Here is a 14,512-nt window from a genome sequence, read left to right as displayed (position 1 = left end):
TACAATTCCATTGCTTACATAATTTCTTTTATAAGAAACTAGACTCAATAAGCTTTAATTTCATATTTTATTCATCCTTTAATTCGATTTATATAATTTTTGGTGATTTTTCAAACTTAGACTACTGCTGCTGTCTAAAACAGTTTTAGTGCAAAATGTTGATTTCCATTTTGCCCCAAATTTTACAATTCATACAATTCAGTCCTTGCTCAATTTACCCCTCAATTAAGATAATTTTCTCAATTAATACTTTTTATAGACATTATAAGTTATTTCATAACTATTGAAATTCAGAATTTTCATATGAAACTCTAACTTCAAACTCTTTTACAATTAGGTCCCAAACATTCACTTTCTATTCAATTCTTTCAATAAAATCAGCATATAAATAATTTAAAGCTCTAATTCCATGCCAAATCATCATATACTTCCAGCACATATTCATAGCAACTTTCAATTTCTTTCATAGAATCAAAAACTAATGAATTCAACAAGTGGACGTAGTTGTAAAAGTCACAAAAACATAAAAAATTCAAGGAGAAAGCAAGAATTAAACTTACATGAAGCTAGAGTATGAAAATCAGCTTGAACCCTCCTCCATGACTATTTTTTAGCTGATAAATATGAAGAGAAATGAAGAGAATTCTAGATATTCCAATTTAGTCCTATTTTTATTTAGCCAATTTTGGCAATTTTTCAATTTTACCCTTATTTCATCAATTTCCTGATTTTTCTCAGCTATTGCCGCCAAAAATATCTCCTTTAGGATTATTTGCACTTTAGGTCCTTCCTCATTTGACAATTGAGCTATTTAATCCTTCTAGCAACTTTTACACCATTTTTAATTTAGTCCTTTTTATTTAATTAACCACCCAAACGTCAAAATTTTCTGACTAAATTTTACTACTACCTCACCAACACTCCATAAATATTTCTAAAAATATTTATGGCTCGATTTATGAAGTCGAGGTCTCGATACCTCACTCTCGACCCAATTTATCTAATTAATTCTTTTAAATCACCAAATTCACTGATTCAAAAATGCTTTTATATTCGCATTTGACTCATAGGTATTAATTTATTAAATTTTTAACTCACCCGTCAGATTTGGTGATCTCAAATCTCTATTCTCGATACCACTGAAAATTAAGCTGTTACATATAAACTTTGAAAAACCTAAAACAACGACCCGAGAATCATTAACATCGACAGGCACAAGCACGAGATATGCAAAACCTGAAATGATGACTTGAGAAAAATTTGCTAGCAAAAGCTCACCCACAAACCACAAATGTACACACATAGGACAAACTACAAATCAATAAGTTTAAATCAGCAATAGAACTCCATAAAGAATGCAACCAGATATTTCCATACCAGATTCTGTTGAAATAAATTAGGCCCCTGGTACAATCAACTATAGTTCTTAAAATAACATAATTCTAAAGACCTAATGTCTCTCTGTGATACCAACATATTCTAAAATCCGACATCCCTGCAACATAACCACCAGCAAGACCTAATCACAACAGGTAAACATCAATCATCTTTTCTTAAAACCATATTTTTTACGTTCATAGAATAAGTCCGTTTTAGCACTCCCAAGATTAACAATTTTGGGACAACCATCGCGATCTTTCTCTTGCTGAGTACACTCCTTACAGTAATATGCATCGGATATCCCCACCCCTCCACAGATAACACACCTACCTTGAAACGACCCATAGTTGCATTCATCGCAAACTCGCACAAGGGTGCAAGGACGGACATAAGAGTCACAGATTACACACTTGCCATCACACTTCTCACATAATCGTCCTATTGCAATCCCCGGCTGTTTCCGGCACATGATCAAATCAGGATGGTGCTTTGCCATGGCAACCCAAACTCGTTCCTAGTTGTTCCAAGATCTGAAACAGAAAAGCACAAGAATCAAACAATATAAGAAGTGTAATATAAAGATAAATTCAAAAACCCAACATCAGAAAACCAAAAACAGAAATTATTAAGCCCCTGATTCCCTTCTTTTGTTACTATTAATACACATTTAATGCAAAGTCCCTTTTGTTCCCTAGATACTGCGATGGAAGGATAATTAATTAGCCATAACACAACCCTAATTATAAGATAAACACTCAAGTTCTCCTCAACATTCAGAGGATACCAACGAGTACTATAAAGAAAATCCAAAAACCAACATCACAAATCAAAGACAGGACTTAATAAGATTCTGATACCCTTTATCGTTACACTTGCTACTCATGTTCATTTAATTCTCTTTTGCTTCCTAGTTATTGTTAGGATGTATAAAAAAATAAAATTCAAAACATCAAAAAGAAAAAGAGAAAATCGATACAAAACAACAAGAACACCCAGATATATTTAAATATATATCAGCATTCAATGAAAATTAAAAAGATATTTTGCAGTCAAAGGAAAACTGAAATTAAATTACAGCATGGAATTAGAAATCTGAAATCCAAATAAAAACAAAACAAAATCAGTTCAAAACAGAAAAGAAAATCAAATAACAAGAGGTGAGCAAATTTTACCCAATGTGAAGGGAGAGAAGAGGGACAATCCAGAGAAGTCGGGAAGAAGATTCAGTGAAACTGAAACAGAGGGTTTGGCGACGGGGTTTATTCTGGTTTTTTCATTAAATAAGTAAATAAAGTGGGTCAAAATTGTAAATAACGAGGAGACGGGTCGAAACTGTTATGATCTCTGGGCCGTGGATCAACAGAACCCGAATTTCAAGGTAGATATTTTACTATTTATTGTTTTTTTTTTTTCTAATGTTAGAGACTGACTTGGGTTTGGATTCAAATTTTTCAATTTCAGCACAGATTCGTTTGTTTTAATATTTATTTTATTTTTATTTTAATATCATATATATCGCATGTTTTATTATTAATTAATTTTAAATTATATATTTTATTATTTATTGTATTATGTATTTTAAATAATAATCATGATAAGAATATGCGAGATAGAATTTTTATTTAATATTTATATTTTGTATAATTAAAATTAAAATATAATTACTTGAATAGTGAAACAATCAATTGGATAAATTTGTGTGGACTAGGCTTAGGCTCGAGATTTTTTTCTTTAGAATGAAACTTTTCTTAAAATTTTGAATCAAATTCTACCCATTAACACTTCTATACGAGGAATGGCATTTAATCTACTATATATAGAGAGATATATAATAAAACCAGCTTCTTAAAGAACCACCAAATTAAATAAGGGTATTGTGGTCATTTGCTGAAAGTAAATAGGTGTATTGTAATTATTTTAAATTACTTTTCACTTAATTTTATTTATTTATTTAAAAATGTTAAAAAGTCATTAGTTAAGTAATTATAAAATATTCATTCTATGGAGCTAACCCTTCGTGATTTCAAATAGTGCAAGCTTATGAACAAAAGTCGGTGTCAGGCATTTTAATTCAAAATCAAGAAGGGCTTGTGATTGGAGCTTGCACTATTCGGAACGATTTTATACCAGATTCGTTCAATGCCGAGGCTAGAGCTGCAATCCATGGCCTCCGATTCGCTAGAGATGGGTTTCTCTTGTGTGGAACTAGAAGGGGATGTGCGATCAGTTGTTCAGAAATTATCTGGGTCAGGGGTTGATAGATCGAGTATCGGGGCAATCATAGCGGATGGGAAAGCTCTCTCTGGTTTCTTTCAGCAGTGCCAGTTCAAATTTATCACCAGAAAAGGGAATCAAGCAACTCGTTATCTAGCTAAACATGGCTTCACGTTGGAAAATGATAAGTTTTGGATAGAAAAGGTACCTGAATGAGTGAGAGGAGCTGTGGAGTCTGACCGGTGGTGGGTGGATCCGCCGGTCTAAGCAATGACGATGCCGATTACTTTAGAGGAGGGCCTGTGCTGTTGTATGCTTCGCTGATCATGGACTGTTTCTCTCTTGTTGTTTCTTCTTGGAGTTTTTCTCAGCTTCATTTCGATGATCTCCAAGCTTGCTGCATGCTACCTAATTTTTTTAGATTTTATTTTTCTGCATTTTGTTTTCGCTGATCTCTGGTTTAGGGCTGTGAAAAGGCACCGAAGCACCTGGTTTTCGATGCTCAATACAGGTCGCCGATTTTCTATAAAAAAAATACATTAAGAATAACCATATGACGTGTTCAAAGAAAAAGAAAAATCATACGTGTATTTTCTTAAATTAATCTTAAAACTTTTAGTAATATCTCACGTCTAAACGAAATCCTCCTCGAAAAGAGCGACGTCGTTGCATGTGATGTTGACTTGTTGTTCAATTTGACATCCTTTCCCTTTCATTCCGCGCTATAAATAAATTCTACTCAAACCTCTCCACTTTCTCTGATCTCACCTGAGCTTCCATTTCAGGAAAATGACGTCGTTTCGGTGCTTTTTAGTTCTCTCCCTCGTTTCCTTCCTCCTCTTGTCAACTGTCCTTCCTTCCATCTCTACAAACGACGAACAAGACGATGAGGACCTCCGTTTCCTCGAAGAAACGGAAGGCAAAAGCGTCGACATTGCTTCCCTCCCTCATTTGAGTGACTCAGACGATGACCAATTCCCCGACGACGACGAAGAAGATGAAGACTCCGGAAGCGAACAAGAGACCGGTGCCTCCCTTTCGGATCCGTACAAAGCGCCCCAAATCGACGACAAGGATGTGGTCGTTTTAACACAAGGAAACTTCAGCGATTTCATCAAGAATAATAAGTTTGGGATGGTTGAGTTCTACGCGCCTTGGTGCGGGCATTGCCAGTCGTTGGCTCCGGAATATGCCGCGGCGGCCACGGAGTTGAAAGGAGAAGGAGTTCTGCTGGCCAAGGTGGATGCCACGCAGGAGGATGAGCTAGCAGAAGAGTATGACGTGGAAGCTTTCCCTACTATCTATTTCCTTGTCGATGGAAAGCACACGCTTTATCCTGCTGCTCGAAACAAGTAAGTTTCAAATCCAAAAACAGATCTAGGATCACAGCCTTTTGATTTTCTATTGCACCTTAATTTTTTTTAATAAGTCGGTTGAGTTGGTGCAGTTTGCTTTTGGTTAATCATGGAAAAGAGAACAATGTATTATCTTTGTTTAATGGAAGGTTCGAAGTGTCATTTTAAATGGAACAGGCTAATCATTATCACTGACGATTCAGGGATGCGATAGTGACCTGGATTAAGAAGCAGATAGGACCTGGTATATACAACGTTACCACACTGGACGATGCTGAACGCATTTTAACATCTGAATCTGAAGTTGCCTTGGGCTACTTGAACTCTTTGGTGGTATGGTTTATCTCTGGCATGTTATAATTTTTTCTTGTTAACAGTAGGTTTATGAAATTAAGCTTACTTGAGTTTGTTGTATGCTTGTTATACCTGCTGATTCAATCAACATTATTTGATTCGGATCCAAACTTTTGTGTCATCATACTCTTGACCCAATATAGCAATGTTTAACGTATACAAAAAGACCCTTTCTCTGATGATTTTCTAATTCAGCTTTGGTCTGCTCTAACGACAACAGGGTCCCGAGAGTGACGAGCTTGCTGCCACTTCAAAACTCTTAGACGATATCAAATTCTATCAAACTATGAATCCTGATGTCGCAAAGCTTTTCCACATTGATCCTGAAGTTAAACGCCCCGCTTTGGTCTTACTTAAAAAGGATGCTGAAAAAATATGCCACTTTGGTTAGTATCTAAACATATGTAACATTGCTTGGAATCCTGATCCGGCTTAATTTGAAGAACTTATATATCCCAAAATTTCTTGTGGTAGATGGTCTTTTTGTCAAGACTGCAATATCTGAGTTCGTAACTTCCAACAAGCTTCCTTTGGTTACGATATTTAGCAGGGAGAGTGCTCCTTCAATTTTTGAAAGCTCAATTAAGATGCACGTATGCACGTTATAATTTTGCTTTTCCTCGTAATTGTGAATTTTTAGATAACACATTCCTCGAGTTTATGTGTAATCTTTTTGATACTTGATAATCTTTTTGTTGCAAGCTGTTGTTGTTTGCCACATTAAACATTTCTGAGAAGTATATCCCAGTACTCCAAGAAGCAGCAAAACTTTTCAAGGGAAAGGTAACTTCAAATTGTCTAGATCCGAAAATATAAAAAACTTAGGTATTGTATGTGCTGATTCTAGTAAACTGATGACAGTATATCCCAAGACTTATATACTCCCTTTGATGATGAATTCAATAGTTGTTACTAAGTTATCTTGTATACTTACTTGCAGCTTATCTCTATTTATGTGCAAGTGGATAATGAAGAAAGTGGAAAACCTGTTGCAAATTTTTTCGGTGTCAGTGGAAATGGTCCCACAGTAAGCCGCTCTTATCCTTTTTTATCCTCCTCCCCCAAGTTTGTTTTATGTTTTAAGATGGAATATGTGGGGTGGGTGGGAGGAGATTTGTTGTATGCTCTATTTGCATCGAATTGATAATCACAGTTCATTTATCACTAGATCCGTGCATACTCTGGAGATGATGCAAAGAAATTTGCCATGAATGGAGATGTGACATTCAATAACATTAAGGTGGTCTCTCTCTCTCACACTGTTTTAATTTGGTCGGCTGCTACTACTTATGTCTTTCGATAAACTTGTAAGACGCCATGGTTTGAGTATACTTCAGTGTTCTACCTTTCTGTAGGCTTTTGCAGAGGACTTTTTAGCAGGCAGGCTTAAACCTTTCTATAAGTCGGACCCAATTCCTGAAACTGTAAGTATCTTTCGACTGTAATTGATTTTGCCAAAGGTGATTGTAATCCAAATTTTATATTTCCTTTTTCTGCTCCCAAATTCTATTTTTGAATTTTGACACAGAATAACGAGGATGTGAAAGAAGTGGTTGGCGATAACTTCGATGAAATTGTTTTAGACGAGTCCAAGGATGTCCTGCTTGAGGTATTGTTGTTGCCTGATATATGGAAATAAAGGTTATTTAAATCTTTCCTGACATGGGCTTATTCTGTCGAATGCCCTAAATACCAGATCTATGCACCTTGGTGTGGCCATTGCCGATCATTGGAACCGACATACAACAAGCTTGCTCAACATCTTCGAGGGATTAACTCTCTGGTTATTGCCAAAATGGACGGGACAACAAATGAACATCCTAAGGCAAAGGTAAAGTTTAAACCAATATGTGCTTCGAACTTTTTAATGAAAAAGGATAAGATTTAAAGGCTATGTTGCACTTGAGCCTGAAATGAGACATCGTCGAGTTGTGTATTTTTGCAGTCTGCAGGGTTTCCCACGATGCTGTTCTTTCCGGCAGGAAAAAAGAGTTTTGATCCTGTAAGAACTATATTCAGTTATGCTTGTATTGGTCCACCAATGAGATATAGAGAGAGTTAAAATGATTGAATGGTGGACATTGGGCAGATGAAAGTGAACACAGGACGCACTGTCGTGGATTTTTACAAGTTTCTGAAGGAACATGCTACGATCCCATTTAAGCTCAAAAAAGCAGTTTTAGTTCCAAAAGACAAACCAACCAAGACTTCAGATTCCAAGGTGAGGGAGAAGAGCAGCAGTGTGAGTTCGAAGGAGGAGTTGTGACCTGATAATTCACATGGATTCAAGGTGAGCATTTGAATGACATCCTAAGTTATTTGCCATTTTATATGTTATCTATCAATAGGCAGGTAGAAAGGGAATCGCTATGAAGATAGATTCAATCCAGAGTGACTAGAAACGAGGAATCCGAAAATTATCATGCTTCGAATATGCGATCCACATCTTTTTGAATCCAGAACAAAGAGGGAATCCGAAACGGGTGTGTTGGCTTTTAGACATGGTTTCCACCTATGTATCTCTCTCAAACATATCATGCCGAATTTGGAATTATCTGAGACTTTGGCTTCTTTTGATCTATATAACCTGTAATTTCTTTTTTCAAAATTGTTTTAGCTTGCAAGTACTGACAAAGGAACATGGATGGCTGAGTATGTCAAATCATTTAGCACCAGTACAGTGTGTTTAAACACCTTTTTGGTGTAACGGCATTGAAATATAGTGTTTGGATGGCATGGTTCCAGTGTGTTTGACACCACAGCCAAAACCAAAAATCCGACTGGAGGATGGAGCTGTGGGTTCAACGCAGCTCCTATTTTACATTTTTATCCTCGTCATTACTTTTGAAAGACTATTTCAATGCATTCTTATATTAATTTATTTAATTACTTTTATATTATTTATAATAAATTTTAATTATTTCTTTTGTATCCTTGCTCCTTTGTTGTATATTCATTCTCCTCTTGTCCTTGCATATTCAGTAGTATATCCAATATTTGATAAGTCGGATTTTATTTATTTTTCTTGGAATTTAACTTTTTCTTGGAGAGTTATTTTTCCATAAACATATCAATGTGATTCCAATGATAAATATAACACCCTTCATCTGAGATACTCGAGTAATGAACGTTACATATAGCAATGAACATTCTTTTCTATATAAAATACTTATATTTTGGAGCTTTATCAATATCACATTACCCTTTTTTAGAACTTAATTATACTATCAATAAAATTCCATTTCATTTCAAACTCATTTCGAGTCTCCTTTGGCTGAACTAAAAAATTTTCAAATCTAGGTTTTTATCTCTCAAGACAGTGTCATGTTATTATAGAACTTTAGCTTCGAAATTATCCTGTCTTGGGCCTAATGAGTGCATGTCTTGAGACAGAATCCAATATGGCTCAAGATAGGATCTTGATATATTGTAGCTTTTTAGCTTCAAAGTTCTTGTGTCTCGAGACACATTTCAAATGTCTCGAGACTTAGAACAAGGGACTCAAAAATTCTATTTTCAAACCATGATCATTCCAAAAAATAATCAAAGCTTTATACTATCTAACACCTTATATTTATTGTTCACAACACATCAAACTCAAATATTAGAACAACTAGACACTTTCTTTCTTACTTCATTAATTCATCTATGTACATGTCATCCTAAGCCTTGATAATGTGATAAAGATGTGTTGAGGTTGCTGCTTTGAATGAGAACTTCAATCCAATCTTTCACCTACACATTGAAAATTAATGCGTTAAGCACGTAAAAGCTTAATAATCATAAACATTATTACTATTATAATCCATGATTATATTTTAGTAATCGATATATTATTTCATATTTATAAAATTTACTAATACTTTAATTCACTAATTTTATCATTTTCACAGATTAATAAGGAAGAAACTTTTATCAAAAATTATTTATCACGACTTTTTAACCAATGCTAAATATATTTGAACCAGATGGATACACGGAACATATCACGATACATGAAGCACATAAGTGCTAAGAACAAAAGCAGCAAAGTGCAACATCATTTTATATCTATTTTGTTCCATATTTCACTTCAATTAAATATTCTTTTAACATATTTTATTTCACATATCATATTATTTTACACTTTATTCTACTAATTTACCACAACTTTCACAAAGTTCACATTTTAAGCCTTAGGTAACAAAAGAATTCAATGGTACTTCTCTCCAACCTTAAATCACTTGTTTTTTTTTCTCTCTCTCTCTCTCTCTCTTTTTTTTTTTTGCCACTTAAATCACTTCATCTCTCTCACTCCAATATCATTTCAAGAACATAAAACTTTCCATGAAAATTTTTATTTTAACATCACTTCCTTACTTTCTAACAAGATTAAACTTGAAAACATGATGGAATTTTGATATTCTTACCTTGAAAACTTAAAAATCTTAGCTTGATTTTCTCTCTCCTCCAACATAATATACAATCTCCTTTCTTGAAATCTAAGTTCACCAGTTTGTTGAAAGCTAGATTTAACTAGAAATTTAATGGAATTTCAATGATTTCTTTCTTAATTTCAAGGAAAGGACTGAATTGCAAATAAAATAAAACTTGCTTTCTTCCATGGAGAGCGGTGTGAGATGATGGAGGGGACGAAGATGACTTTCTTTTCATCATTTCTAATTACTTAACCATCAATTAATTGATTAACTAATTAAAATATCTAATAATAAAATAATCATAAATTATTTCAACCAATCATCCTTAATTATTATTATACCTCAATAATTGATAATTATCCAAATTGAGAAATGACCATTTTGTCATAGTTCTCTAAAATGCCTACCTTAAATCAATTATGATTTAGTCCCTCATATTTTTCTATTTATTCAATTTGATCCTTACTTACAAATTTTGTGTCAAAAAACTTTTGGGTTATTTTCACTTTTTGTACTTCAACTATTTTCATGTTTATAATTTAACCCCTTAAATTTTGAATAATTATACTTGAGTCCTAAAATTTTTCGCATCTTTACGATTTAGCCTTTTTCCTAAATGAATATATCACGACATACTTCTTAATTCAACTTCTTCTGGCATCACTCAACCTTTTCTTTTATCATTTATATTCCTTATTTTACTTTACTAAGGAATCTATTCAGCACGATTCTCAATTAATACTACTTTTATAATATAACGATTTTAAGGGTGCTACAATAAAAGTTACTTTCTCGTATAAATTGGAAAGTTAAAAAAATATTAAGGCAAAATTAATCCTATTTTGTATTAGTTTAGATAATAAAAAAAAGAAGAAGAAGTTACTACCTCCTTCCTTCTTCCAACTACTTGATTTTCTCTATTACTTTAATTTAAAGGATTTTTCACAAGTTCTTTTTCTTCTGATTTTATTATTTTGTCCATCTAGAATGAATTAACACTTGTATTTGTATGAAATACTTATTTTTTTTTATAGAATATGCAAGGGCAAATTTGAGGGGAGGCCTACCTTACCCCTCCCAAAAATGAAAGGTTTTCAATTTAGTCCTCTTATAAATAGTTAAACTATAAATTAATATATAATGAAATTGCACTTTGCCTCCCAAATAAAAATTTTCAATTCAATCCTCTTATAAATAAAGATATTATAAATTAATATATAGTAAAATTACACTTTAGCCCCTAAAATGAAAATAATTTCTATTTAGTCCCTACAAAATGATGAAATTATAAATTCATACATGATAAACTTATATTTTTATCCATGAAAATTTATAATTAGATTCCGACCCTTGCTAAAAAATTTATGGATTCACCCATGAGAATATGAGTAGAATTGTTCAATATAAGTTGTGTAGGACTTATGGGTCAATTTGCCTATGATTTTACATTTTAAAATTTAATTATTTGTAATTTTGCTCAAAACCAATACCTGAAATCAACTTCTTCTTTTTATATATTCATATGGGTTAACCTTTAGCTAAAACAAAATGTGATTTCAAGTATTTTTTTAAATATTTTTATATATACATTATTCTATTTAGAAAACATATACAATATTTTTTTTAGATTGCTTTCAATTAAAATTAAAAATTAAAAATAATTTAAAATTATCAATTAAATTTTATTATTAAACATTTTATTCAAATATTTATTAAGAATAAAGCTTATTATAAAAATTAAATATTGTATTTCACAATGATCACGTGTGCATATATATATATATATATATTACTTTTCATTATTTGGAGAATTAATAGTTTTCGAAATTATCAACTAATTTATGTTTATTTTGTATATGTTTAGCTTGCTTAATGGAAGAAATTTCTGAATATCACGATTGCTTTCGCATTTATTATTAAATATTTAATTTAAGTCGTTGTTAAAAAATTATTATAAAAGTTTAATATATGAATATTATTTTTATTTAATAAGAGTAAATTCGTGAATTATTATTATATTTTTAATAAAGTATTTTGTGAACTAAACATAATAAAATAATTTTTTGAGATTTTAATCAATATCTTTCAATGTATACTAAACATTCTGAAATAACTTTTAGGAAATCATATTCTCATCAATCACATTTCAAGAAATTACATTCCATTAAAATCATATTATGGGAAAGTATCAAACGTTTATCTTCATATTTTCTTGAAAATCACATTCTCATAAATTACATTTCAAAAATCACATTCTAAATAATTTTACCAAAAGTGAGAAATGATTTGAAAGTGAATATTGAGATGCTACAAAGGTAAAATAGTCATTTTTCAATCAAGATAATTATCATGATAATAATTAATGAGAATGGTGTCAAAATATGATTGTTTAGAGTATTTTATTATTTAATTAATAAAGATATTTTTATAGAAATATGAAAAATTCTCTTTATACTTTTTCATCCAACGCCACTATCATTATAAATAGAAAGGAAATTTTGTCTTTCTTACAATTTAATCCTCGTCATATAATTTTACTATTTTTTAAAAAATTATTAGAAATTTTCATAGACGCCAAACAAGAAAAGTGAAGACTTTAAAAGTATATTCATCAACTTAATAGTAAGAAATTAGTAGATGGAAGTAAAGAAATTTTTTGAAAAAAAAAGAATAATCATAAAATTGAGGAAGAAAAGTGAAGAGAAGCGAAGGGAAATTTTTTTATAAAAGAGGTAAGTTTTAATTTTAATTTTATTTGTATTTAAAAAATTAAGTTAGAATGTTGTGATTGGAATGTATGATATGAGAATTTAATCAAGATAGGTATTTTTAGAATAAATGATAAAAGACATTAAATTTTATGAGAAAAAATATAAGATTTATATGAGAAATATTAAGGTAAAAATGAAAATTAACCCAAAATTAATAAAATTGTAAAATTCGAGTTAGAGGTTCGACCAACTTCATCAGCTTCAATCCTGGATCTGAATTTTAACCACACTCTGCTATATGTGTTTTAGGAATGAACGAGTGTGTTTACTGGTCTGGTTAAAGGGTAGGAGAGGACAAAACTATTCAGGTCTTTATCTGCATTTAAGTTTGTTAGCTAGATTCTGAGGTTTTCTCTCCTTCTAATAAAAGCCAGCTGGTGTATTTTTATTAAAAAAGAAAAGAAAAGAAAAGAAAAGAAAAGAAATATATAAATCAAATATATTATCTGGAATTCATATAAATGTAATAAGTTATTTTTATATATATTTTTCAATATTAAAAATATTTTTTACTTTTATTTATTAAACGTATTTTGAATTTTTAAAATAAAAAATATTTCTAGAATGATTAATTTTTTTATAAATTTTATATAAAATATAAAAACACCAATGTTAATTTATGAAAAATAAACTTTTAATAATTACTCAATTTAATTAATATCCGATTGACTCGACACTAACTACAATAACTTTTTATTCCTTTAATCTCTTCTTAAATTTTCGCGTTTTTCTTTTACGTAATAAAATCTCTCCCAAATATATTGTATAATTATCCATATTAAATTAAAATTTAAGTGAAAAATTATGTAAAAATTATTTTAATTAAAATAGTAAAATTAAATTTTAAAAGTCATGATTTACTAAATTAATATCATGTATTTTTTCCAGATTTATTAAAGAAAACAAATTTACTTCTATATACTTTTTTATTAATTAGCTTCAAAATCATATACTTAATTATTTATTATATGTTATTTTTATTTTTAAACATAACATATATTCTAGATATGTAGTTTTTGTATGTATATAAGTGTGATATAATTTCTAATATATATTAAGTAATTTAGATAAAATTAGAAATTCTATAAATTACATATTTAAAATATATATGCGTATTTAAAAGTGACATATAATAAATAATAAAATGTATAATTTAAAATTAATTAATTATAATAAAACATGAAATATTTACAATATTAAAATAAAAATAAATTAAATTATGAATACAACGAAATTTAAATACATCATATAAACAATACTAGATGTAGTATAGTTAGACTTGTCCATAGGACATGCCACTCGAAAAGTGGGAGGATTTGGACAAAAATATAATTCTAAAAAATAGGCGCTGGCCAAAAAAAAAAACTCATTTAGAAAATAGGTCGGGCCTCGAGTAAGGTTTCTTGAGTCTAGGCTCGATCCAACTTTGCAAAAAAAATTGTTATTTTGTTGTAATTTTCCACATTTTGCTGTTATTTTCTCACCGTTTTCCTATTGTTTTGCAGTCATTTCACTATTATGTTACTACTATTTTATTGTTATTGTTTGGATATTTTATAACTCTTATTTTATTGTTAATTTGCTACTATTCAGAGGCATTTGCTTATTAAGTTGCACCTATTTTAGTGCTATTTAAGTATAACAATTTGTCGGGAAATTTTTTTTAATATTTTTAGTGTTTTTGATGTATTATATTTTTTAAATATATATAATTTAATGCGAATCATGCCCAAATTTTAATATTTTTATCTGGATTGAGCTTGGACAAAAACTTAAATCCATTTTTCAAGCCAAGTCTAGGCTTATTAATCGGGTCTAGAATTTGGTTAGGGCCTGACCCAACCTGTGGACAACTTTAAGTATAATTATTTATTATAGTTTTATCATTAATTATGAGTTAATATCAAATTGATTTGTGACATCAACTCAATAAATAATATTATTAACATATAGAACTGATAATAAATTATACATATTAAAATAAAAATATATAAAACAACTAAAAATAAAATTTAAATTA

At 30.5% G+C, this 14,512-nt stretch overlaps 2 protein-coding genes and 1 long non-coding RNA gene across 3 annotated transcripts; 1 reads left to right on the top strand and 2 right to left on the bottom strand.

The window, feature by feature from the left end:
- Positions 1-1,368: 1,368 nt before the first annotated feature.
- On the bottom strand, positions 1,369-2,699 carry LOC108451918 (PHD finger-like domain-containing protein 5A). The gene is made up of 2 exons (XM_017749625.2): positions 2,553-2,699; positions 1,369-1,910 (listed from the first exon to the last, which is right to left on the bottom strand). Exon 2 carries the CDS (start codon positions 1,874-1,876, stop codon positions 1,544-1,546), a length of 333 nt encoding a protein of 110 aa, XP_017605114.1. The 5' UTR covers positions 1,877-1,910; positions 2,553-2,699; the 3' UTR covers positions 1,369-1,543.
- A 1,551-nt stretch (positions 2,700-4,250) lies between these two features.
- Positions 4,251-8,234, top strand: LOC108451509 (protein disulfide isomerase-like 1-4). The gene is made up of 12 exons (XM_053028690.1): positions 4,251-4,946; positions 5,153-5,282; positions 5,524-5,689; positions 5,778-5,896; positions 6,006-6,086; positions 6,244-6,330; positions 6,472-6,543; positions 6,659-6,727; positions 6,832-6,912; positions 7,000-7,134; positions 7,249-7,305; positions 7,393-8,234. Exons 1-12 carry the CDS (start codon positions 4,384-4,386, stop codon positions 7,567-7,569), a joined length of 1,737 nt encoding a protein of 578 aa, XP_052884650.1. The 5' UTR covers positions 4,251-4,383; the 3' UTR covers positions 7,570-8,234.
- Positions 8,235-8,833: 599 nt separating this feature from the next.
- Positions 8,834-9,951, bottom strand: LOC128293148 (uncharacterized). Its single transcript, XR_008283227.1, has 2 exons — positions 9,713-9,951; positions 8,834-9,038 (listed from the first exon to the last, which is right to left on the bottom strand). It is a non-coding gene; the product is annotated as an uncharacterized LOC128293148 (long non-coding RNA).
- Between the last annotated feature and the right edge of the window lie 4,561 nt (positions 9,952-14,512).

Source organism: Gossypium arboreum, chromosome 5, assembly GCF_025698485.1.
Source record: "Gossypium arboreum isolate Shixiya-1 chromosome 5, ASM2569848v2, whole genome shotgun sequence".
In the NCBI taxonomy this organism is placed as follows: Eukaryota; Viridiplantae; Streptophyta; class Magnoliopsida; order Malvales; family Malvaceae; genus Gossypium; species Gossypium arboreum.
This window is presented reverse-complemented; position numbering and strand designations above follow the sequence as displayed.